Here is a 25,178-nt window from a genome sequence, read left to right as displayed (position 1 = left end):
TTGGCAGGAATATGAGAGGTCGGCTCTTCTAACTGGACAGATAAACACCCCCTTCCTTTTTCCTAGCGGTGCCTTTCCCTCCTCTCGTTATCCACCACGGTTATGGACAACAGACAAAGCTGGACCCATGCGTGCCTTCCCCTTCTAGTGTCAGACATTTCAAGTCATTTTTTTCAACTCCTTCTCATTCATTTTTTTCTTCTGGTTTTATTGAGACATGATTGACACAAAGCCCTCTGTCAGGTATACAACAGAATGGTTTAACTTACATACATCAAGAAAGGCTTACTACAGTAAGCGGAGGGAACATCCATCATCTCACACAGGTACAAAACAAAACACAAAAAAGTCTTTATTCCTTGTAATGAGAAAACTTAGGATTTACTCTCAACAACTTTCATGTAACATACAGTGTTAATCAGATGAGTCATGTTTAACCTTACATCCCTAGGACTTATTTATAACTGGATGTTTATACCTTGATCTGCCTTCATCCAATTCCCCCAACTTTGAACCATTTTGAGTTCAGATCTGTAACTCCTATCAGCTCTGCTTTTGCTCTTTAGAGCCACAAAACTCCTCCAGTCTCTCCCTAAGCAGCTCTTTAAATATTGAAGAGAGCCATCTTGCCCTGTCTTCCCCTGTTTTCTCTTGTTGTATTAAATCTTTGTACTTCCTTCAGCCCTGTCACAGCAGTGTGTCAGGTCTCCTTGACATCTGAATAGAAGCTTTGGCGGGTCAGTGATCAGCCTGAAAATGACCCAGAAGGAATGAGAGTTCCAGGCATGCTGTGGTCATAGCCTGGTAACTCAGGGCTCCATCTCCTCAGGCTGGGAGGTTATAAATCAACATAGGTTCAACAAACCTCTCTACACAAATCAGCTTCTCAGCTTCGTTTCTGGAAATCAGAGACCCTGAACAGAAACAAACAGCTTTTGTGCGATTTGGAGTGAAAACTCATCTCTCAAACTGTTGACGGGAATCCAAGTAAATCCTGTGCGGTGACTGCCTCAGGCTGAATCCTCTATAAAAGGCTCAGGAACAAGGCAGAGATAAGCTCTTACCGCTTAGTCAGACAACCTGACCGTGAATACAGAAGCAAGGCTTTACTTTCTTTCAAAAGCCTGATAACTGGCTTTACTTTCTTCAAAAACCCGATGACTTGTCATTTTGAAAATAGCAGTCTAACTCTTCTCACTCTTGCCTTTCTCCAAGATTTTGTTCTCCTGCTTTTTGTTTCTGTTTTACCTCTAAGTCCAACCTTCTTCCGCACCTACAGCCTTGCATTTCCCAGCTGCCTTTTGGCAGCACAGAGAGCAGATGATGAAAGAAACCCACATTCAGTTAACTACCTCCAAAAGGATCAATTGTCTGAATGTTGAGAGAGATCTTGAATTCTGTGAAACGCTGGGAGCAGCGGGGACACAGCCTGGTTACTTCGTTTGGGGGTAGGAAAAGATTCGGACAAAATGGAGAGGCAAGGTTGGAATCTTCTGCCCTCCTGCAAATATTGTCTTAGTCTGGTTTGAGAGGAGCAGAGAATTTATGTGCCTGGGAGAAAGCATTTAATGGTGGGTTCATGTGACCCACCATTCTGAACCCGAAGAAGGACCCTCACTAAAAACAAAGAGTAAAAAATCTGTCTCTTGCAAGAAGGATGTTCAAAACAAAATTCACTGAGCTGAAAGCCAAGATATCCAAAACTGCTGCTTTCTCCTGTGAGCAGATGTTCACCTGATATTTTGTTTTCAGCGTTCCTGCAGGTCACATTCCCTGTGGCTGGACTTTTCTTTGGCAGGGTAGGATGTGTGCCCTTGTCTCTTCCCACTAGAGGCATAGGGCAAGCCTATAAAGCTCATTTAAGCTAGAACTCGGCAGAAGGAACGGCTGGTACTTCTGATAAAACTTGACACTTGACTCTGAAAAGGCACTCCTGAAAAATCAATATGAAAGAAATCAAAAAGCATTACCAATCTCAAGCCTCAAGTTTGGATGCATTTGGCCCCTAGTGATGGATACCTTATAGAGTAGCTTAAAGTAGAAGTTAAATCTCACACATAAAAGAAGTGCAGAGATATCCAATCCATGGCCAGTGTTGTTGCTCCTCACCCCTCTCTCTTCCTGTCCTTAACACTGACTTCCATCTTCAAAGTTACTTTATGGTGCAACATGCCAATTAGAGTTTAAGCTGTCATATTTTCATCCCAGAGAAGAAGTAGAAAGGCAGGAGGGCACCTTCAGCTATCTGATGCTTTTTAGACAGCTCTTCCAGGAGGCTTATCCAACAACTTCCTCTTCCAGCTCATCAGAGTGTAGTTCCACAGGTGTCCCTCAGAGGAGGCTGGGTAATGTGATCTTAGCAGCACACAGTGCCACCCAGGGTACAATGGGGTTTTCTTCCTAAGGAAGACGAGGAGAATAAACGTGGCAGATCACCTGTAGTGTCTACCTATAAAACAGAGGCTAGTTGAAGGAGAAAACAAGAAAGATTAAACAGAAACATCCATGAAGCTAGAACTCAAGCAGTGAGGAACTAAGGAGATGAGAGAGGTGTCCACAGGTGGTCTTGGGCTTACGAGTCTTTACTTTCTTCCTTAGCCTAGTAATGGGCAGAATGGGCAGAAGGTACAGGCAGCTCAGGACACCTCAGGCTGATATCCCAGGTATAGGGAACTGGCTTTTGATAGCTATTCCCGTGCAGGCACCAAGGGACATGGAGTTTTTTAAACCATTCATGAGAGCCACAGTTTTCTTTAAGAAAGATGATACACAATTTAACTCCTAGTGCATTACTTTACACAGATATTTGAAAGTGGCAAATCATCCACCCCTTTCAAAATATAATATAATTCAAATGGGCAAGATGATTAGAGGCGAGACAACTTTTCAGTTCAGTTCAGTCGCTCAGTCATGTCCGACTCTTTGCGACCCCATGAACTGCAGTATGCCAGGCCTCCCTATCCATCACCAACTCCCAGAGTTCAATCTAACTCATGTCCATCGAGTTGGTGATGCCATCCAGCCATCTCATCCTCTGTCGTCCCCTTCTCCTCTTGCCCCCAATCCCTCCCAGCATCAGAGTCTTTTCCAATGAGTCAACTCTTCACATGAGGTGGCCAAAGTATTGGAGTTTCAGCCTCAGCATCATTTCTTCCAAAGAACACCCAGGACTGATCTCCTGCAGAATGGACTGGTTGGATCTCCTTGCAGTCCAAGGGACTCTCAAGAGTCTTCTCCAACACCACAGTTCAAAAGCATCAATTCTTTGGTGCTCAGCTTTCTTCACAGTCCAACTCTCACATCCATACATAACCACTGGAAAAACCATAGCCTTGACTAGACGGACCTTTGTTGGCCAAGTAATGTCTCTGCTTTTGAATATGCTATCTAGGTTGGTCATAACTTTCCTTCCAAGGAGTAAGCGTCTTTTAATTTCATGGCTGCAATCACCATCTGCAGTGATTTTGGAGCCCAAAAAATAAAGTTTCCACTGTTTCCCCATCTATTTGCCATGAAGTGATGGGACCAGATGCCATGATCTTTGTTTTCTGAATGTCGAGCTTTAAGCCAACTTTTTGACTCTCCTCTTTCACTTTCATCAAGAGGCTTTTTAGTTCCTCTTCACTTTCTTCCATAAGGGTGGTGTCATGTGAATATCTGAGGTTATTGATGTTTACCCCGACAACCTTGATTCCAGCTTGTGCTTCTTCCAGCCCAGTGTTTCTTATGATGTACTCTGCATATAAGTTAAATAAGCAGGGTGACAATATACAGCCTTGGCATACTCCTTTTCTATTTGGAACCAGTCTGTTGTTCCATGTCCAGTTCTAACTGTTGCTTCCTGACCTGCATATAGGTTTCTCAAGAGGCAGGTCAGGTGGTCTGGTATTCCCATCTCTTTCAGAATTTTCAACAGTTTATTGTGATCCACACAGTCAAAGAAAGTGACTAAATTCTGTTGTAGCTTAGCCTTCTTGCCACCACTGCAAAATTTCTTAACTTAGGCTAGTATTTTAGATAGGGAATTTCCAAACCATTTCAGAGAGCAAAGGAGTATTGGTCTCTGCATGTACACTTCAAATATCAGTGAAAAACATTCTTACAGATTTCATTCATAAAAGTGGCTTTGAAAGGAAAACAGGTGAGGCCTGAACTGTTTATAGAGTACTCACAATTTCAGACACTTGACAGTAACAGATGTCCACAATAAGATTATATGTCACAGTGACCAAGACTTTCCTGATCTTGCTAACCTTATGGATTAAAGGAGGCTAGTCACAAAACTTAGAGTGTAACTCTAATCATCTCTTCAGTTCAAAGGACCAAAAAAACCCTACTTTTGACTATTTTGAAATGTTGATTTCTAATGTCTGATTGCTAAGATAATCCTGGCATCTTTTAGTAAAATGGAAATGAGTATTGTAGGTCCTTCAAACAACCTACAACAATTGCATGTCTGTATCTAAGCATGTGACGAGTATACTGATATTTAGCCTGTCTGAAGAATGCTTTTGGTGGGGATGCAGTTTTATCTGGATAAATGTGTGCATCTGGTGTTGGTATAATTTTTAGAGTGTGACTGTTTCAATCACTGATGAATTCCACATGCATACTCATTTGTCTTTCGCCTCAGATCTAACTGGCTCAAAAGCCCGGATGCAGACTCTGACCAGCTCTTCCGCATGGTGGCAGAGATCTTCATCCTGTGGTGTAAATCTCACGTAAGCACACACGGGGGCCCTGGACTTGGAGTCAGTGGTGAAAGGTACACACCTCGGAAGACTTTCTTGTAATGTTTGTTTTTCTGTTCCCCCCACTCAGAACTTCAAGAGGGAAGAGCAAAATTTTGTGATTCAGAACGAAATTAATAATTTGGCATTTTTAACTGGAGACAGCAAAAGCAAGATGTCAAAAGTAAGTTCATAGAAATCAATTCCGAAGGCTCTCCAGCCTTGAACCAAGCTACATGTCCTGGGTGTGTGAAAGGATAAGCTCCTACTGCGTTCAGGTCAAACCACACAAACCCAACAGTCTCCACTGTTGTTTCTTTGAGAATGAGCGAGAAGAAACTGCTCTCAAATAAGCATGGGCATCACATTTGATGAATAAGTAGCTGCTTTGTGTGTCAAAAAGTTTGTTTCGAGACTTGCCTAAGGCGTTTGAGAGGTCTGCAAAACCAAAGCTGCACTTACCTGTTTTAAAGTAGAAGTACTTCCTGTGTGAAAAGCTACAAAAATACACGTGCCTAGAGCCACCTTTTAACTAGCTGTAAGGACATTACTTTGAAGATGTTGTTGGCACATATTCTTACAATGCACTAATTTTCCTCCTATCTGGAACATCTAATAACTGCTTTATTTCAGCTGTGCTGACCTCTTAATGCCTTCTATTTATTTTCCATACAAGTTGCGCTCAGAAACCCAAATATTTATCCATCCCATTATAGGAAATGTTTGAAAGAGGGCATTCCAAACATCTGTCTGAAAACAAAGTCACCTACAGGGCAGGGTACAGCAAAAATAGAGCAGGGGGAGCTGGCCCCCCTGCTCCTCCTGAGTCAGTTCTGTACAATGAGGCTTCACCATTTTATGGGAGAGAATTCTCAGATACACTCCTTCAGGGGTATACACAAAAGCAAGGCTTACTTAAATGTGCTATTTCATTCCCAGCTGTTCTGGCTTACCTGAACTCTCTTCCCCTGAGAAGTGTCCCTTGACGAGGGTTGACTGTATTGTCAACTGGATGTGACATGTGACACCTGAGATGTCCATCTCTCATGGCTGGGACAGTGCTGCCTTTGAGAACCAGGAAGGTGGAGGTTGCATGGGGACCTCTCAGAAGTGAGAGTCAGTTCTGGAAAGATGACAGTCATGGGTTGATAGTGAAGCCCTTGGTGCATCTTTCCAAATAACCATTTGCGATAGAAGATCTTTGTATGCACAGTTGCGGACCAGGGACTGGTATGACACCAAAAGTGAAAACTTCAGCACCCAAAACTTCACGAAGCATGTCTAGCTCTGGTCAGCTGCAGTCTGAACTTTCTGTCCCTTCCATCTTTAAGCTATATTGACATTAACACTTCTTCCAGCATCCAAAAATTTATTCTCAGAGTTTCAAATCTGATGTATGCTGGTTAGTAAGTTTAATAAATAAAATTGTGCACTTACAATGCAGAGAGATTAGGTATATATATATTCACAGTCAAGAGGAATCTTTGCTGCAAAGGGATCTTACTTAAGATGTATCCTTTTGTGCTTTAGATAATTTTTATTTGATTTTCCAGAGTTTATTTTGCATTCAACTTCTGGCAAACAGCTACTTGTGTGAGGTACAGGAGAAAGGATATTTTCAAACTCCTGATCTCTGGACATCTGTCCTTCAGTTCCTCTGAAGACTTTTCTTACAGTCATTGCAAGCTCTCCTTTGACCCTGCTCACCTACAGAAAGTCACTGATGCTCAGATTCCTTGCTTCCTTCAACTTGGGGGTAGATCTTTTGGCCTTTGGTGGATCCAGGTAGCATCCACTGTTATTGTCAGCGGATGACAACAAAGCAAAGGAAATGACTCTGATACAGGGATTTCGATCCCAGATGAGCAGAAATGGCAAAGATACCTTAACCCTCTGGTGATGCATAGATACTTAAGGTCCTTGGGTTTACGCTTGGAAAGAGATGAGGTGACAAAGAATGATGTTCTAAAACTAACCTACTAACAAACTAACCTGAAATTGTTCATTCACATCATTGAATGAGGAAAAGAGTACATTAGCCTTGTCAGAAGATAGTCAGAATCAGAACTCAGGTGGAAAGAAGAAAGAAAAGCAGGGTCTTTGGGTGCATCCTCCCTGCTGGTAAGGTTAGTCCACAGGAGCAAAGGCTTTCGTTTGGTTTCCATTGACATTGTATGCCAGTTTTTTTTCTGAGTGATGTTGGAAAGGGTAAAAGTTATAGTGTAATGGATGGAAGGACACTCCCTAGATGTTAAATAACATTTTCTGTACTCCTCAGGGTAATAAATATTCATATTGTTCCAGTTGCCTCAGTTGAGACACAAAGTGTAGTAGTAAACGGAACTAGATACCAAAGGAAACAAAAGTCCCACACTTGGCTTTATGATGAGTATAAGGATGGCCTTGCAACATTCACTTAACTTCTCTGGATCCCAGTTTACTAGTTTGTAGAATGGGCTTGAGCTTACTGCCTGACTTCTCCCAACTCTACTAGTATGCCCTGTTAAAAAGTAAATTTTAAATGCATCTCTTGAATAATATGACATAAATGCAGCACATTATTTCAGATAGGGAGATACCATGCCTCCAAAAAACAGTAACCCATAGCTATTTCTGGTACTTTTTGGATGTAAAAGTACTGATTGAGAGGATGGGGAGGGAGTGTTCTCTTTAGCATCAGCTGAATCCCCACTGCCACCCTGCATTAGATGTTCTCTCTTCTACCTGATCTGAATAGTCACCTGTGCTTGCTTTCATCTCCTCTCTTAATTGAATTCTGGTGTTGTATAAATGATCTTGGCCTCAGTGCATATGAGAGAGGTGTGTGCCAGAAAGCTGCATGCCCACACACACCACACATGCATGCTATGGCAGACAAAAAGGAAGTGGAAAAAATATACAGTGGGGCACACTGTTCATGCTTAATGGAAGGTCAGTTCAAAGATATGTCCTTTTTCCAGCAGCAAAAGCACATTTTGAGGAGAGCTCATTGTATATTTTGTTAAACACCGGTTTGCAGATATGTCAAGCTGTACATAACTGAGCTGAGCATGTGTTTTTTGTTTTGTTTTTAAACTTGTTTTGTTTTCTGGAAAAATGGTAACAGCTTCCTCGGAGGGGAGTGGTAAGTTAGAACACGTTTAGCCCAAGAAATGTCAGTTCCTTGACCAAGATTGTAAACAAAAGAGTTGTGATGCAGGAGATGTTAGGGTGCCTCATTGTTTAAAGCCACTCCACCCTGTGAGTGTGATTTCAGTGTATTGAGAAAGGACAGGGACATGCTGAAAAGACACCTTTATGCTCCTCAAAGGTATGCAGAATGACATGTGTGAGCGTGCTTCTTCCTCTTCAGTGACTCCTCAGTTGGTCACTCACCTGTCTCTCTCATTCCCCCCTCCACCTTTTCTCATTTGTATTCCCTTTGTTCTTGCACTTGTACAGTTCAAGTGCTGTTTGTCCCTCTGCCCGCCTTCCCTCTCCCACTTCCTGTTCTCCCTTTCTTTTTCTCCAGCCTTTCCCCCTGCTACCCACCCCTCACCCTCCACCCCCAACCCCCACCCCGCCTCCCTCCTCACTTCCTCTCTCTGTCCTCCCTGCCCGCACCATTCACTCTTCTATCCTTCTCTCTTCTCTTACTACCCTCCCTCCTTTGTTCTCTCTCTCTCACACACACACACACTTTCTCATTCTCAGACTGGCTTCTGGAAATTCATCTTTCTCTCTACTATCCAATGCAGACTTGACTGGTCTCTACCTCCCTTACCCTCTCCCTGGGAATGAGTGCTTCAGATCGCACAACTCTGCCCTAGTTCTACAGCCTCCCTCCACTCTTCCAACTCCCTTTCCCTTAAGAGTCTCTGTTTTTTCTTTAATTTCACACAGAAATTGGCTATTTGATCATAAACTATTAGTGGTTAAGTGTGCCAAAATGAATTGATTTTTAATGTCTAGGAATTTCTAGATTTGTTTGTAAAATGAAAAGTTTCAGCTAACATTTAAAAATAGATTAAAATATATAGAGAGAGCATGCACGAGAGAGAGCATTTCAAGCATTAGGGAAATGCACTGAGTTAACTAATCTTAGCAATATGTGAGGAAAAGAATAAAACTAGAACTTATAGCATGTAGGAGGAGCCTTTGACCTAAGGTATATTTGAAGGTCACAGCACAAGAAGGGAGATGCCCCATCTTTTGGGTCATGAGATGATCCTGAACCACCTTGGATATTCCTAGAGTATGGTTTTTAGCAAATCTTTATTTAGGGGAAGCAAATACATAGCCCCTTAGCTCAGTTCTCCTCACTCTTTTTGTAACCACAGATCTTCTGGTGGTGATAATGTAGTGGGTGGAAGAAAGAAAGAAAATCAGGGTCTTTGGTTATGTGACAGATTGTTTGCAGCCCACCCAGGTGACAGGATGGAGAGGGGAGGAGAGAAGGCGTGAAATCTAAAGTCACTTGGGTGGCCAGATCTGAAGACCATCTGGGTCTGCACACTCTGGAATGTGTGCAGAGTGTCACACACTCTGGAATGCTGGTCTCTGAGATGATGTACTGCATGGTCTGGGTGTAAGTCCTTTCAATCCAATTAACCTCCATCCTAACTTCCCACCCCCTCTTCATGCCATGGTCAACTGGCTTCCAGAGTGGTTGGTTTTCTGTCGTGTTGGCTAAGGAATGGGGGTGGAAGAACTGTGACTAACATGCTTATGCTTTGGACCCCTGCTTTCACTGACTGACTTGTCCTTGTTTCTTTTCTCTTATCTTTCCACACAGGCCATGCAAGTAAAGGTACAGGTCAAATGCATGACGTGTCTTTTCTGTCCTAGTATTAGAGGGGCCAGACTCTGGCCACCTTCTGCACTGTGATCACCATGGGGGTGGTCCAGAATGGATTTTCCCACTTGGAGGTCCCCCAGGCCTGCTCCAGGGAAGACAACTGCCTGTCAAAGAGTGAATGTAGGCCTACCCACCTTTGGAAGGGGGAAGCCGGGGAAGCCAGCCAAGCCTCGCCCTATCCGAGGTCTCCTTGCCATCTCTGCTCCCTTCCCAGCTGCCTACTCTGCAGCCAGCACACTAACAGAGATAGGGACGCTGACCAGGGCCCTGAGAGCCCAGGAGACTCCCTCCAATTACCTACCGTTAGTGGTCCCAGCCCTACCCCACTATACATGTCTGGCTCTTGTGCAGGACTCCAAAGAGTCAGAGAGTTTTCCAAAGACTAAACTCAAGGATTTGAAACCAGCAAGGATTTCAAATAGCCGTGTTTGCATAAAATGTGCACCCAGTGGAATAAACTCTGGGACAGTTTTCTAGTATCCTATACCGGTTATTGCTTGGAAGTATTTCTCTTTCTCTCCATTAACATATGTCTGCTGCCACTGTCCCAAGACCTTTGCACCAGGTCTGTAGCAGAGACACGGAGATGTGCAGGAACCAGGTCACATGCAGCTCTTAGTAAAGAAAAATGGAGCCATGGCCAGGTAGATGTTGGTCTGGATGTTGGCCCAGACTCATAACTGCTGTGTGTCCTTAGAAAAACATCACTTTACTTCCCCTAGCATCATGTTCCCCTTTATATAACTGACTTCTTGTTATCTTAGCATTGTTGGGAAGATTACAAATGCTTTATCTAAGTATCAGGCACATTGGAGCCACATCATATGTGCAGCATTTATAGTTAGAACAACATGAGATTGGCCAAAGAAAATAGCAAACAAGAAAGTAAACTGTATATCACATCCACAATTTTGCATATTTATTGTATATGCATGTTACTATTTACCTCTTATATAATGTCCGTGTAATTATACCTCATTTTATATATATATATATATATATATATAAAACTGGGTTCTATCCTTTATGGATAATTTGAGGTATTTTCAAGGGTAATTTAGACTTACGAGTTTTGCCTTAGGCACAACCTGTAGAATTTTATACCTGATACTAGAACATCTAAGGAAACCAGCAAGCTCTCAGTAAAGGTGGGAATTTCTGTAGGAATCAGCTTTCCAGCTGTGTGTCTAGAATACAAGACACTTTGTATCCTGCCTCAACCCCACCCTCCTCCACTGCCCTCTCCCACTGCTGTCTGGGTCTGACCTGTTCTGGAACACCAGACACAAGTAGAGTTGTCTGGCAGCATTTGGTCAGACTGGATTTTGCCTGCCAGGGATTTCACTGTGGTTTCTGCGGTGTAACCACTTGAAAGCTTAGCCACCACAAGCTGGGTAAAAGAAGTCACCTCCGTTTTGAGAATATCCATTCATAATACTCCTCCATCGCACTTTGAATGTAAACAGATCGGCGCTAAGGTGGTGTGATTCTGACCCGACTTGGTCTTCTCTCAGAAAACCAATCCTCCATAAAGCAAATTCTACTCCAGCTGGGGGTCCCAGGTCTTACATGCCGTTTTCAGAGGAGGGGTTTAGCCTCTCCGCAGCTCCCGGAGCACGGAGTGTGTGTGTCATTGGAAGCCACTGTGCAATCACAAGGAGGCCACAAACACTCACGGCCACTCACGGGCACCTCATAAAGCAAAAGCTTTAATAAGCCCCAGTTCTCCCCCATCATGGACCCTGACTTCAATCTCTGCCTCTGGCCTCCCAGCCCTTCCTTCCTTCCAGCAGGAGCCCACTCAGCTGGGGCAGAGTCCAGCAAGCGAGGTACAACGTGGGCAGGGCAGAGCCTTGTTTTCTTGGGCCCACCCATATCCACCTTCTGTTGTGGGTGCAGAGGGTCCACAGTTTGTTGCCTGGGGCTGCCACAAACCAGCGCCACAACCCACTGCAGCTCTTCTTGCAAACCTCCCACTTCGCTGGATAAACGCACCGAGAAAGGGCCCAGAAAGTGTAACCAAAGGAGGGTGGACTCTCCCAGACTTGGGACGGTTCCTCTTCACCTGTCTGCACTGTTTCTCCTAACTTTGCCCCAGCCAGATCCCAAAGCAGCCCTACCAACCCGGGCAGTCCCGTTTTCCTGTGGACCTTAGGATGCCTGTGCCCCAAAATGCTCGCTCCAGCCCTGGCCAGGAGCTAGTATTCTAGGGCAGATGCTCTCTCACCTGTTTACTGCTGCCCACCATCAGGATTCTTAGTTCTTTTCTGCAGTCATTTTGTCAGTTAGCAAATCACTCTTTTTGTAAGAACACCACTTGTTCATTACATCCAGATGCAAGCGAGCAGAGACCGTGGGTGTTGGTGCTATGTGTCTGGTCACGTGGTTCAGTGAGCATGCGCACAAGGAGAAGGCTTAGCATCAGGGCTGGCCTTGAATGGCCCCTTGGTTGGCTTTGTGTATCACAATCCTTTACTGGCATCTGAAATGTAGAAAGGCCCAACCTATACGAGGAAGGACCTATACAGGAGGCAGGCTGCCTCCGAGGTGAAGCAATGCCTTTCGGAGTCATTGAGCCCCTCTGTTTGTTTGAACTTCATCTCCTAGTCTGGAGGACAGGACCAGGAACGGAAGAAGACAAAGCGAAGGGGAGACTTTTATTCCATCCAGACCTCCCTCATCGTGGCTGCACTCAAGAAAATGCTGCCCATTGGTCTGAATATGTGCACCCCAGGCGATCAGGAGCTGATCTCCCTTGCAAAATCACGGTACAGCTATGTAAGTCACCCATCTGCTTTGGTGGAGCATTTAATACAGGTGGTGGTGATCTGTGCTCAGCCCTCCGTCCCTGGGGATCAATGAACAGACGCCAAGGTGCACAGAAGCAACACACCATCATCTTTACAGCTGACTTGGGAGTCAGCACATGCTCTTTCGGATAAGTCCCTGTCTGTCTTCTCCTTTTGTCTTGTAGTAAAGATCCCAGCAAAACTCTTAGTACATCCCTGCACCCCACTTTATATTTCCATAGTAACCTATAGGAATAAAATTTCACATCTCTTTCCACAGAAGGACACAGATGAAGAGGTGAAGGAACATCTGCGGAATAACTTGCACTTGCAGGAAAAGGTGATGTAGCAGGAAGACAATGAGAACTCATACAGGCTTCTTTCTGGCTGCAGGGTGCCCCACACCCACTTAGTTTACTCATATTTTTCTTAATGTGTTCTAAAAACAGTCTCAGAGTACTTGTGCTTAATTGGTAGAACTCTCTGCCTTTAATTTTTCATTTTTTGGTCCTTGATTTTTGTTTTTTTCTTTGCCAGTTGCAAGGAGGTCTAGTAAAACATGTCTCCCCACCTCCCACTGACATCAAACCATGGCAGGGGAGTTAGATTAGGTCTCAGAATTTCCTGACTGTGAGGTGTGTTAGAGTGTAACAGAAACCTGGGGGAAGTTTTAGCACTTTCAGCTTTAGAGATTTGTGAACAAAGTAACTTTATGTCTGAGTTTGTATAACCCCCACCCCAAAATCAAAATCAAGACCAATTTTTATTTTAAGGCTATTTAAAATTTTTCCAGGTCTGCAAATCTGAACAGCTTTCCCCCAAAATATGTTATGCCCTAAGATAGAAGACTAAAATGATACAAATAGCTTCTCCTTTATACCCCAACTATATAGGAATGGTGGGTAAAGTATACTATAAAAAAGGCAGTAAAAAGAAATTCTAAGTGCCAGAAAAAAGAAGGCATTCTAAATCTTGGTAATCAAGAGAAGATGATGAAGTGAGGAAAACTCATAGCGCTTTCCTGACCAGATACATATCATAGGGGATGAGGGTTTTAGTAATCTGGAAGAGGAGTGTGGACCAAATTTCCCATGCTTAGCATAAATTTAGAGCAAATCTGGATGACACCAAACTATGGAAAATTCGTAAAGAGATGGGAATACCAGACCACCTTACCTGTCTCCTGAGAAACCTGTACACATCAAGAAGCAACACCTACAACCTTACATAGAACAACTATTGGTTCAGAGTTGGGAAAGAGTACGTAAAGGCTCTGTGTTTTCACCCTGCTTGTTTAACTTATATGCAGACTACATCATGTGCAGTGCCAGGCTGGAGAAGTGACAAGCTGGAATCAAGACTTCCAGGAGAAATACCAACAATCTCAGGTATGCAAATGATACCTCTCTAGTGGCAGAAAGTGAAGAGGAATAAAAGAGCCTCTTGATGAAGGTGAAAGAAGAGAGTGGAAACGGTGGTTTAAAACTCACCATTCAAAAAACTGAGGTCATGACATCCAGTCCCATCACTTCATGGCAAATAGAAGGGGAAGAAGTGAAAGTGGTGACAGATTTTAATTTCTTGGGCTCCAAAATTACTGCGGATGGTGACTGCAGTGACAAAATTAAAAGGAAGAAAGGCACGCTATGACAAATCTAGACAGCATATTAAAAAACAAAGACATCACTTTGCCAATGAAGATCTGTATAGTCAAAGCTACAATTTTTCCACTAGTCATTTTTAGATGTGAGAGTTGGACCATAAGGAAGCCTGAGCACCAAAGAATTGATGCTTTCAAATTGTGGTGCTGAAGAAGACTCTTGAGAGTCCCTTGGACTACAAGGAGATCAAACCAGTCAATCCTAAAGGAGATCAACCGTGAATATTTAATGGAAGGATTGATGCTGAAGCTGAAGCTCCAATACCTTGGCCAAATGATGCCAAGAGCTGATTCATTGGAAAAGACCCTGATAGTCAGAAAGATTGAGGCCAAGAGAAGGGAGCGACAGAGGCTAAGATGTTTGGAAAACATCCTATACTCAATGGAGATGAGTTCAAGCAAACTCCCAGAGATAGTGAAGGACAAGGAAGCCTGGAGTGCTGCAGCCCATGGGGTCCCATAGAGTCTGACATGACTTAGCGACTGAACAACAACAGAGCAAGGAACTTATGTAAAATGAGCCTTGATGCAGTGACACCCATGAATTGCCGTAAAAACAGCCATGAAACCATTTAGAGAGACTCTACCTGCTAGAATATGGGCCAGTCAACAAAACTCCTGAGTACAAGTTCATATTTTTAAAAAAACACACAGTGTGGAAAGAAATCCATGACCATTAGACAGAAAATCAACAAAAGGAAGAATTCAAGCCTAAGGAACTACAGAAAGGAATTTTTTAAGTATTATAGAAATAGTTAAAGAGATAAAGGCAGCCATATAAGCTATAAATCAAGCCTTGGACATTATTTTGCAAAGAAAGGAGAGGGGATGTAGAATTGAAAAAGACCTCACAGTGATTTACAAAGTTAAAAATAATCATTGAAATTAAAAATCCCATCTGTATACGGTATGCAGATTCCTTAAAAAACTAGGAATAAAAATTCCGTATATAGGTTAAAAAATGTAGTAGATACAGCTGAAAAGAGAACTTATGAATTGGGCGGTTGATTTAAGGAAATCATAATGCAGCACAGAAAGAAAGGGATGGAAAATATGATAGAAGGGTTGAGACATATAGGCTATAATGAGAAGTTCCTATGAAGCATCTACCCAGTTCCAGAAAAATATGATAGAGAAAATGAGAGGGGAATTCGTAGAAAAGACTCTTGAATGCTATGGAACCCTTCTAGGAGACAAAGGCCTTTTCTATAGAAGAGGTATAAGAGATTGCTCATCTCATGTATGTGCTTCAATCTGCAGTCTGATGATCCAGCTGTAAAGTGGCAACTGAACCTATACAAAGATGTTTTAAAGAGTGAAGAACCTTCCAACCCAGAAAAGACAGTGGAGCGTGTGCAGAGAATTTCAGCAGCTGTCTTCCACCTAGAGCAGGTAAGTAGCATCTACCCTAAGGCTTGAGGAAGCAAGACCGCCTTGCAGAATACAAAATTTATCTTGACACTCAGCTTTTAGTTTTGGACACCCTGTAAGCACCCTTGTAAGAAACCAAGAAGTAAGGATCATCCTGGGTCATCCCAAAGTGTCATCTTGGTGCCTCGTGGTAGCAAGACTCCTTAATGCTTAACCCTTCCAGTGTTTTACAAATTTTTGCCATTAGTTCAAATAACCTATCTAAGTTCCTTGCTCATTTGTAAAGCTACTATTAAGCAGTAAGCAACCAAAAGCCTTTGGGAGAAGAAAGAAACCCTAAGACTTTTACAAAGTGAATCATTTAGTGCTGAGTACCTTTGACCACAGTTGAGAAATCCTATTTCTTCCAGGGTTGAGAAGTGTGGGCTGTAGGTGACTATTGGTATTTTCTGCCCCCCAGATCAGCTTAGTGTATACCTAGCCATGTGATTTCTTCTTAGGTGGAACAGCCTTTGAGGTCCAAGAAGGCGGTCTGGCACAAACTGCTATCAAAGCAGCGGAAACGGGCAGTGGTGGCCTGTTTCAGGATGGCCCCTCTCTACAACTTGCCCAGGCAAGTATTCTGTCTTTTTCTCCTGGCATGTGAGTCAGAGATGAGAATTAAGGTATCTTCCTATAGCTATGCTCTCTTCTGGCTCTGACACTCATGATCCCAGGGGTAGAGATTGGAGTCCTTCACCTGCGGAGCCATCGCAATCTGCAGTATAGTATACTGGCCTACGAAGGTAAGTATAAGAACTGAAAACAGATGAGATTTCCTAGTGCCCCCAAGCCTGCCTCACTTCACCTTTTTGCACTGTAAAGTCAGCCGTGTAAGCATATGGAAGCTCTCTAGTTTTACCTAGGTAAGATTCTTTGTGCAGCTGTAAAGGCATACTAGAAAAAGGAAACTTTTCTAAAAGTCTTTACCCCAAATTCCATCCATAGATCAAGCAATATTTCCATGTTCAAGCACTTGATTGATACCAAAATTATGTTTCCTCAGCAAGTACAGAAATGTAACCCGAGAATCCTTCAGCCTAATGTACTTGGCTTTCAAGATGAAACTAGGGAACTGTTTAGAGATGCCCCAAGAGGCCAGTCATGAACATAAGGCATTACCTGGATGTTTAGTCTGTACTCTGAAGTCAAAAATATGTGAAGGCTTTTCTGGAATGTGTGTGAACATGTGCTGTGCCAGTAAAGGGCAGAGTATCGGTATAGACTGGGCCATTGTTGACCACTGAGGCCAACTCAGTGTCGCTGGTGGTGTGGCGGCATTCCCATCCTCAGACTAATTGCAAAGTCAGTAAGTCTGGGCCTATGATCAATAAACAAAGCTGGTAGTTGAAGAGCCACTGCTTGATCAACTTCCAGTCAATCGGAATATCCTCACCTGGTCAGGAAGAAGAAACTGATGTGGCCAAGTAAATTCTGCATCGCATGTAAATACATGTGTTTCTTTGGAATCTCAGATGAAAGACTATTCTATGTTTGACATTTTGCTTTCATCAAATTGTGTATGTTGGCTGTCATTTGCCCAGAGTGTCCCATATTCCTGTCCTGAGCCAGCTGGCCAACTGAGCTCTCTGAATTAGGGTCTTTGAAGATGGTGCAGAATCATGGCTTCTGAGACACACACCTGCTCCTATAGGTCTCTTGAGAAAATAGACTAGTGTCTCTGGAAAGGTTGAGGCATCACAAATCAAATAGAATTCATTAATTTAAGAAAACTGAAAAATTAAGTCAGGCAGTCATGGGCATGAAGGTTGCTGAAGTCTTGGCAGACAAATGAAATTTATAGCCCAGTAAAAGAAGCAAAATTGCCTAGGATTTTTGTCTGTCTTCTAAAAGTGGTAAAGCATCAGAAGGCATTCGCTTCCCCTTCTGGTAGAGAGCCACACCCGATGTGCTTTAACATGACCTCCAGAGGGCTCAGCTTTAAGCTCGTATCTCCCAGGCCAGCTCAACAGCGATTACATCTCTCAAAAACAAGCATTTTTTCTAAACCCACTGAAAATGATAGTACCATCTTTTAGTATTTTGGTTGCTCCCTCAAGAACTCTGCCACTGAATGGATAATAGTAAGTCCAAGAATCCACTGTCTCCTTGATGAAACATGGCCACCCCCACTCCTAACCCAGCTGTTTTTTAAAAACAAAAACAAAAACACTTTATTTTGCATTGGAGTATTGCTGATTAACAGTATTGTAGTTTCAGGTGAACAGCAAAGGGATTCAGCCATTCATATACATATGTCCATTCTCCTCCAAACTCCCCTCCCGTCCAGGATGCCACAAAACAATGAGCAGAGTTCCCTGTACTTTGCAGTGGTTCTTGTTAGTTATCCATTTTTAATGTCGCCGTGTCTAACACAGCTGTTTTAGAGAGGCTGCCCTGGAGTTCTGCCTAGAAGTTATACATAGGAGGATTGTATCCCTAGGAGGATTATACATAGATTTCATAATAACAACAATAAAAATGAACAAGAGGCTAGTGGTCAGTACCATGCCTTTTCTCCTTCTTATGAGAATCTAAACTGCATGGAGTCTTCCAAACTAAAGGGCTAAAGGGATTTATTTTTATCATGTGGAAACTTTCTCTGCTGTGAGTTTTTAAAAGAAAACCTGTATGCTTTTCCCCAGACACAAAATTAACAATTTCTTCCTGAGCACCTTTCAACGGGTTTGGCTGGAAAAGGTTAATGAAAAAACTCAGTATGACAGGCTTATACTCATTTTAATGGTAATGTAACCTGTGGAGAGACCCACTCATTCTCTGCACACTTCTCCTTTCTTGACCATGATTTAACATGACCATGAAAACACAAATTTGTACAATTTTTTTTTAAAAACACCTCTGATTGGTCAGATTTTGAAGAAAGATGGTAAGGGCTATATTCTACCAGAAATAATGACCAAGGCTTGAGGAGTCTGGTCTTGAGCTTCCTTTTCTCTTTGGTCCTCCTCACATTTTGGTAACCACTTACTTGCTCTTCAGTGGTTAATATTCCCAGAAGTCCGTCATGTCCTGTAGAGAGGGAGTGGCTTGTGCCAGTTTATTCAGTGTTCCCAGATACCAGGGCCAGCACTGGAACCTGTGAAGCATGCAGAAGTTTTGCTGATGAGTACAACACACCCAAGCTTCATTTCCTGAGTACAGACTGGAGCCCTTGCAGCTGTGGTACCTCACAGGCCCTGTAAAAAAGGACACTCTGCTGCTTTGAGTATATCTGAGACTACACAGCTCACCATCAGCATAATTTAGATTGGATTACCTGGACAGTTGATCAGTCAAAAGGAATCACCAAATTGCCATATTCACAGATAACTCAAGGCTGTTCTTCGAACTAGTGAATTCTCATTAGAGGGGAGACGTGATAAAGACCCAGTGAGACCAGAGCAGGGTAAATGTGACCTCCAGGTCTTGAACTAACCATTGTTAGTTCATTCAGAAGGCTGTCTAAATATTCAGGATCTGCCATGTTAGCAGGTTCTGGTTTCTTTGAAATAAATGCTTATAGTGTGCTCCTGGCTACCCTGACCAATCAGAAGATAAGAATTGTACAAAACTGCTTACTAACCGTTAACCGCCCAGACTAAAACAAGGTGTCCCGTGGACCCCTCTTGACCTCATTCTCACCCCTTCCGCTCAGGCACCGCTCTATTAACCTCTTCCTCCATGGCTATCAGAGATTTTGGATAGAAACAGAGGAGTATTCCTTTGAAGAGAAACTAGTACAGGATTTGGCTGTAAGTACTGACTCAACTGGGAGCAGATATGGGTACGAATGAGTTTGATTTTTGTATTCATGTGTGTGCATTATAACTTTGAAAGATTCACAAAGAATCGGGTGTATAGATTCTCAGAGGAAGCCCCGCTAATAATAGTCCTAAGAGCCAGAGGATGAATTTCACTTGGAGGTGCTGGTCCTGTGATCATCCTCCTCCTCATTATTAACAACTAATATTTCTTGGGATGCACAGCCGTGCCTTGGAAAGCTCATGCCAAGTTAAGTTTTGAGCACTCTTGGTTGCAGGAGGCCAGCCCACCCTAGCCAAGGCCCTGCATTTCTGGTGGGTAGCTCCCCTTTGGGGAACGCACCTCTAAACGCCCTTCCTGCATCTCACATTTCTGTGTTTGGCCTTTCTGAAGATTTGCCACGCCCCGTCTCTCACAGGCTTCATGTGCTTAAACTACTTGAAACAACATGCAAGGGGTAAAGCTTACTGCAGCAGTATCACTGAGCTTCATCCTGGTTCAGAAAGAAAATACACCCTCCTCACCTTTGGCCAAGCCCTAGTTCTATTCCTCTTTCTCCTTATTTCTCCCATTCACCTTTTTCTCTAATCTCTACTCTCTCCATTAGTCTTACCCTGTGTATCTCACGTTTATACTTGCCATGTGACTTTTTCTGTATTTCCTCATCTCCCTGGTGGCTCAGAAGGTAAAGCATTTGTCTGCAATGCAGGAGACCAGGGTTCGATCCCTGGGTCAGGAAGATCCTCTGGAGAAGGAAATGACAACCCACTCCAGTACTCTTGCCTGGAAAATTCCATGGATGGAGGAGCCTGGTGGGCTACAGTCCATGGGGTCAGAGTCGGACACGACTAAGCGACTTCACTTTCACTTTTCTTTACATCTCCCTCAGTTTCTTTTCCTCTTCTTGTCTTTTGTCCTTTAATCCTTTCTTGCTCATTCTCTTTCAATTTCTCTTTATGCACATCTATCTTTTCATACATTCCTGTCAGCGAGAAAGACATTTGCTTGATTTCCCATTTCTTGATTAGTGTGAAGTTGACAATGAGCATCATTTCAACCTTCCCCTTCTTCTGAACCATTCACACAACCTATGTAGTTCTCACCAATTTACTGAGTATGGTCCACCCTGCTGGTTCTACCACTGCTGGGAAGTCAACTTATTCATCTGGCATCAGCTGCTATTTCTGTAAAAGGAGACAGAGAAAAGACTTTCTCAGAGGAGAAACTGCAAGGCTCACAGCTCCAGGATAGCATCTCTCAGGGACAGCAAGATTTTCAGGATAAAGGTTGAGTTCAGGAAAGAGAAACATTTCACTGGGTTCAGTCTAGGATAGTAGTAGATGCCCAGATGGCCCCAGTGCTTTGTAACTCTTGCCCCACCCCCATTCCCAGCCCAGCTCTCCAAGAGAAATGTCAGGTGTTGGTGGAGAGATACAGCCTCTTCGGTACTCTCCAGGGCTTCCCTCCTGAATGCGGGTGCCCAGAGCTTGCATGAGAGTTCTGCTGACTGGAGTCTGGAGCGCCTCCCCTGCAGTCAAGCTTTTGCTTTTCCTTCCATTTTGTTTTAACCCAAAATTGCAATGTTTATTTAATTGGCTGAAAAATATATTTATATATATATATATATACACACATTTCATTCCCAGACCTTGCACCCTTAGGGCTTCTGTCCTGAAATAAACGTGTGACATCGTGGTTCTCTTTGTGCTTTGAGTTGATGCGCTCTGTGCCTGGTGCTTCGCCTTTGTTCGCATGCGGTGATATGCCACGTGCTGAAATTCATGCCTGAAACCTATCTGCCTCGGTTTGTGTAGAAATCTCCCAAGGTGGAAGAGGAGGAGGAGGAAGAGGTGGAAAAGCAGCCAGACCCGCTTCATCAGATCATCCTCCACTTTAGCCGCAACGCTCTCACGGAAAGGAGGTCAGCACCCTGGAGCATCCTGCTCACATCCCAGGCATGGCTGGGTCCTCCCCACGCTGTCCTCCCCAAGTGGCAGTGTGCACAGAGCGGGTGCCAGATTTGAACAGCCCTCCTTGCTGTCTTGTTCTTGGCCATCAAGAAACCTCTAGGGGAAAATACAGAAACCATAGCCCTAGCTTGACACTGAGTCTGAAGATGAAGCAGCCTGAAACTGGAACTTCATCCCTGAATTCCGTGTCAAGCCAATAATGATTCAGATTTTCAGAGTGGTTTTTAAGAACTGGGGTGAGGGAGGAGGGCTTCTAATTAATTCACTGGTATATTAGGATTTATATGCCTCCCAGTCTTTTCTACTGTGTCCAAAGTCGGTCTGCTAAATATTTCCTCCATTCTTTCCAGCAAACTGGAAGACGACCCTTTGTACACCTCCTATGCCAGCATGATGGCCAAGGTACACTTGGTTTACTTCCTGTCATTGCAGTCTTCCTGCTTCCCTTTGACCTTTTTAGGCACATGGAAACGGTCACATTGAGCAACTAGCCTGGGACTTGGGTCATGGTGTGGGCTCCAGGCTTTGCACAATTCACGTGCTCTGCAGGCAACATTAGTAAACTATTCTACCATCATCCTATGAAAACAATGCTTTGCAGAAACAGTGGGGTCTGGTGCCTGGGTTCACATGACGTTTCTCAGCCAGCTTCACAGGGTTCAGACATCTAGATCATCCTCGAATTTTCACTTGATGCTCAGAACACGTCCAACAGTTCAACCATGTCCCTAGGTGATGGAAATCCAGTACATTTGAAAACAGGCTTAGAAACTAGAGGAAGTAACTAGTGTTCTAGAAGAGATGAAGTGACCAGAAATGATGTTTCTAGGTCACATGGGGTCAGTGGCCTCTGGAATGCCGAGTGATTGAGCGAAACTATTGCTCCTCTGGTGGGAGCACTTCCTGTCGGGCAGAGATGGGGTTGTGTGGGGAGATATGGGAGCACCCATTTTTCTGGCAGGTGCTCCGTGGGGTCACTTTGGGATTCACATCCTGGCTTTCCCTAATCTTATGGCCAAGCCTCTGACTCATGTTGAGAATGGGCAGGTTCTTTGCACTCCTATCCCTTGATTTACACCAGAATTTTACAGAACTCTCTTAAGTAGGAGAGTTCGGGTCTGTGGTTAAACCAGGGATGTCCCCTTTGACTCGGTGTTTCCATTTCTTTTTTCTGAACTCCTTGGTAACCACAAAGGTGGTATTTAGAGTAGAATGTTGCCTGCTGGGATCCGAATGTTCTCAGTTTCACAGAGTGCTGAGGTCCAGAGACGCCTGTGAGTTACAGCCCGTCCCCTGCCCTCACACAGTAGAGCAGAGTCCTGTTTACTAGGCCCACCTTTAACCTGACTGTTTGCCTCCTCCTCTCCCGGCTGCGTGGAATCCAGAGTTGTCAGAGTGGGGAAGACGAAGATGAGGACGAAGACAAGGAGAAAACATTTGAAGTGAGTTCTCACTAAGCTTGAAGCCAGCCAGGAGGGCCTTCAGGGGTGGATGCTGGCATCAGCCACGCAACTGGCCCACCATGTGTGTCAGGCGGCAAGGACGCCAGTCAGCCTGGATGAGCGCACTGGTGTGGTCGCGTCTGTTGGCCTCATGAAAGGTAGCAGGCAGCCAGTCAGCAGACGGTCCTTCAAGTTTGTTCTTGTAGGAAATTTCCTACATCAACCCAAGTATGGTAGCAACAGGAGCCATGGAAGGGCACATGCAAACATTCAAAAGTGAAAATTCACAGCAGTGGAGACACTGGATGGTTTTTGCACTATTATTCTGTAAATGTACTTAATGACGATCTTGATTTGGGGCAGTGTGGGACCCTGAGTCTCTCAAAATAAAACTCCATTAGTTTACTTGTACTGTTTTATAGACGAAATATTCAAGAGCAGAAGTAAATGAATACAGGGGTTTCTCTGGTGGTCCAGTGGCTAAGACTCTGCACTCCCAATGCAGGAGGTCTGGGTTCAATCCCTGGTCAGAGAGCTAGATCCTATATGGTGCAACTAAGACCCAGGGCAGCCAAATAAATACATATATTTTTTAAAGTAAATGGATACAGTTCTGGAAAATTTTGGCTTCTAGCATCTCACATTTGTTAAGTGTGGTCTGAGCTTTCTGGATAAGTAGGCGTATGCTGTGCTCAGATGAATTCCAGCTGAGCCCTCAGCAAGTTTTCCTTTATAACATTGAAAACAAACCATTTTAGTCTGAGGTCACTGTTTTTTTTTTTTGGCCTATGCTGGGTCTTCACCGGGGTATGCAGGTTTCTCTAGTTGTGGTACATGGGCTTAGTTGCCCCATGACATGTGGGATCTTCGTTCCCGACCAGGGATTGAACCTGGTTCCCCTGTTTTGGAAGGTGGATTCTTAAACACTGGATCACCAGGGAAGTCCCTGAAGTCACTTTCTATAATCATAGTGTCACTGGAGAATGGACCGTGTTTTGTACTTATCGGTACAGAATTAGAAATTTCAGCATCAAAATGTGAGTAAATTATAGATGGACAGTTTTGGAAAAGTGGGTCGCATCTAAAAATAAACTTCCAAGATCTGTTTTGTTTGAAATTACGTGTGTTGCCTTCCTAGCAGAGTAAAGAGTCTCTCTCTCAACTCATCTGACTACAGTGAATTCTCTGGGGGTAAACACATCCCCTCCGCCCTGCTATTTTTTCCAGGAGAAAGAAATGGAAAAGCAGAAAACCCTCTATCAGCAAGCCCGGCTGCATGAGCGTGGAGCCGCCGAGATGGTCCTTCAGATGATCAGCGCCAGCAAAGGTTAATGCAGAGACTTGTGCGTGGGTCCCTTAACTAACACTGACATGTCACCCTGTGACATGAAGTCATTATTAAGGAATCTGGATAAAGCCCAGTAGATGTGATTTACCCTGTTTCCTCGGTGATTCCACCAAATCTTTACTTCGACAGGTGAGATGAGCCCCATGGTGGTGGAGACTCTGAAGTTGGGGATCGCCATTCTGAATGGGGGCAATGCCGGTGTGCAGCAGGTAATGGGGGCTCACAGGAGGTGGTGCAGACTTCCTGGGGTATTTCCAGTTAACAGCTGTCACATTTTGGGGAAGAGAGGTTGACTCTGCTGCATGGATGGCCACCAAGAATCACCTTTGCTGGAGTTCTGTCCTCAGTGGCCAATTACATTGAGTAGCTGAAATCAGATAAGACCAGGACTGGGAGTCTGCAGACAAACATGTGCTTACTAAAGAGGGGTCATCTAGGGTTCAGAAAGAAAAACATTACATTTGTTTTATCATTAGGTGATTTTCTGCAAGTTATACTCTAGAGGAAATTTTCTCAGCCTTTGGTTTTTATTTCAACACTTTCATTTATTAGTTGCCTTACTGTGAGCAAGAAGCTCGATCAGTTAAGTGACATTCATAACCCCACACACTTGTTTGTTCAGTCATTCATAATAACAGCTGCTTAGTGATCACTGACTATGTACTAGGGCCAGGCTCTCTTCTATGGGTAGAGGATGTAGCAGTGGATCATGAAAATAAAACTCCCTGCCATCATGCATTAAAAGAGAGAACACACAGAGATATATAGCGGAGTGCCTGGCGCATGGAATTCATTCAACCATCTGACCTGGAACTGGCTACAGATGACAGACATGCAGTAGTGTCTCCTGAGCACTCCAGGCTCTAGCTAAAAATAAAAGCATCTGTGTGCACAGGAAAATGAAATTTCAAAGACTGTTGGCATTCCCAGGGCCTTTGAGAATCTCCAAATCCATAACTACCACTATTGCATATAATTTTTCCCAGGCTTTAATTCATCGCAAACCAAATTTCTCATTAAGAACTACCATTTCAGAGGCACCCCTCACTTTCTGTTCTCTTCCATCACCACTCCATCAGTTGACTTTCTTACAGAGCCCTTTAAAAAAGCTAAGAAGATTCTTACTATGCCAGACCAAGTTCCTAGCTTGCCAGTAACAGAGAACAGAGGAAACAGTCTCTTTGTGAGAGATACTGTGCTCTCAACTAGCCTCCTTACTAGCTAAGCTCC

General features: G+C 43.7%; 1 protein-coding gene across 1 annotated transcript in view; it reads left to right on the top strand.

Annotated features, from left to right (window-relative positions):
* The window catches only part of RYR3 (ryanodine receptor 3), a 557,133-nt gene that overhangs the window by 494,411 nt on the left and 37,544 nt on the right, over positions 1-25,178 (top strand). The window contains exons 68-79 of the mRNA XM_061430666.1: positions 4,634-4,721; positions 4,822-4,914; positions 12,175-12,345; positions 12,637-12,696; positions 15,277-15,408; positions 15,888-16,000; positions 19,082-19,178; positions 21,003-21,109; positions 21,509-21,560; positions 22,544-22,600; positions 23,828-23,927; positions 24,078-24,157. Coding sequence (XP_061286650.1) covers positions 4,634-4,721; positions 4,822-4,914; positions 12,175-12,345; positions 12,637-12,696; positions 15,277-15,408; positions 15,888-16,000; positions 19,082-19,178; positions 21,003-21,109; positions 21,509-21,560; positions 22,544-22,600; positions 23,828-23,927; positions 24,078-24,157 — 1,150 coding nt within the window. The remainder of the gene's footprint in view (positions 1-4,633; positions 4,722-4,821; positions 4,915-12,174; positions 12,346-12,636; positions 12,697-15,276; positions 15,409-15,887; positions 16,001-19,081; positions 19,179-21,002; positions 21,110-21,508; positions 21,561-22,543; positions 22,601-23,827; positions 23,928-24,077; positions 24,158-25,178) is intronic.

This window comes from Bos javanicus, chromosome 10, assembly GCF_032452875.1.
Source record: "Bos javanicus breed banteng chromosome 10, ARS-OSU_banteng_1.0, whole genome shotgun sequence".
Taxonomy (NCBI): domain Eukaryota; kingdom Metazoa; phylum Chordata; class Mammalia; order Artiodactyla; family Bovidae; genus Bos; species Bos javanicus.
This window is presented reverse-complemented; position numbering and strand designations above follow the sequence as displayed.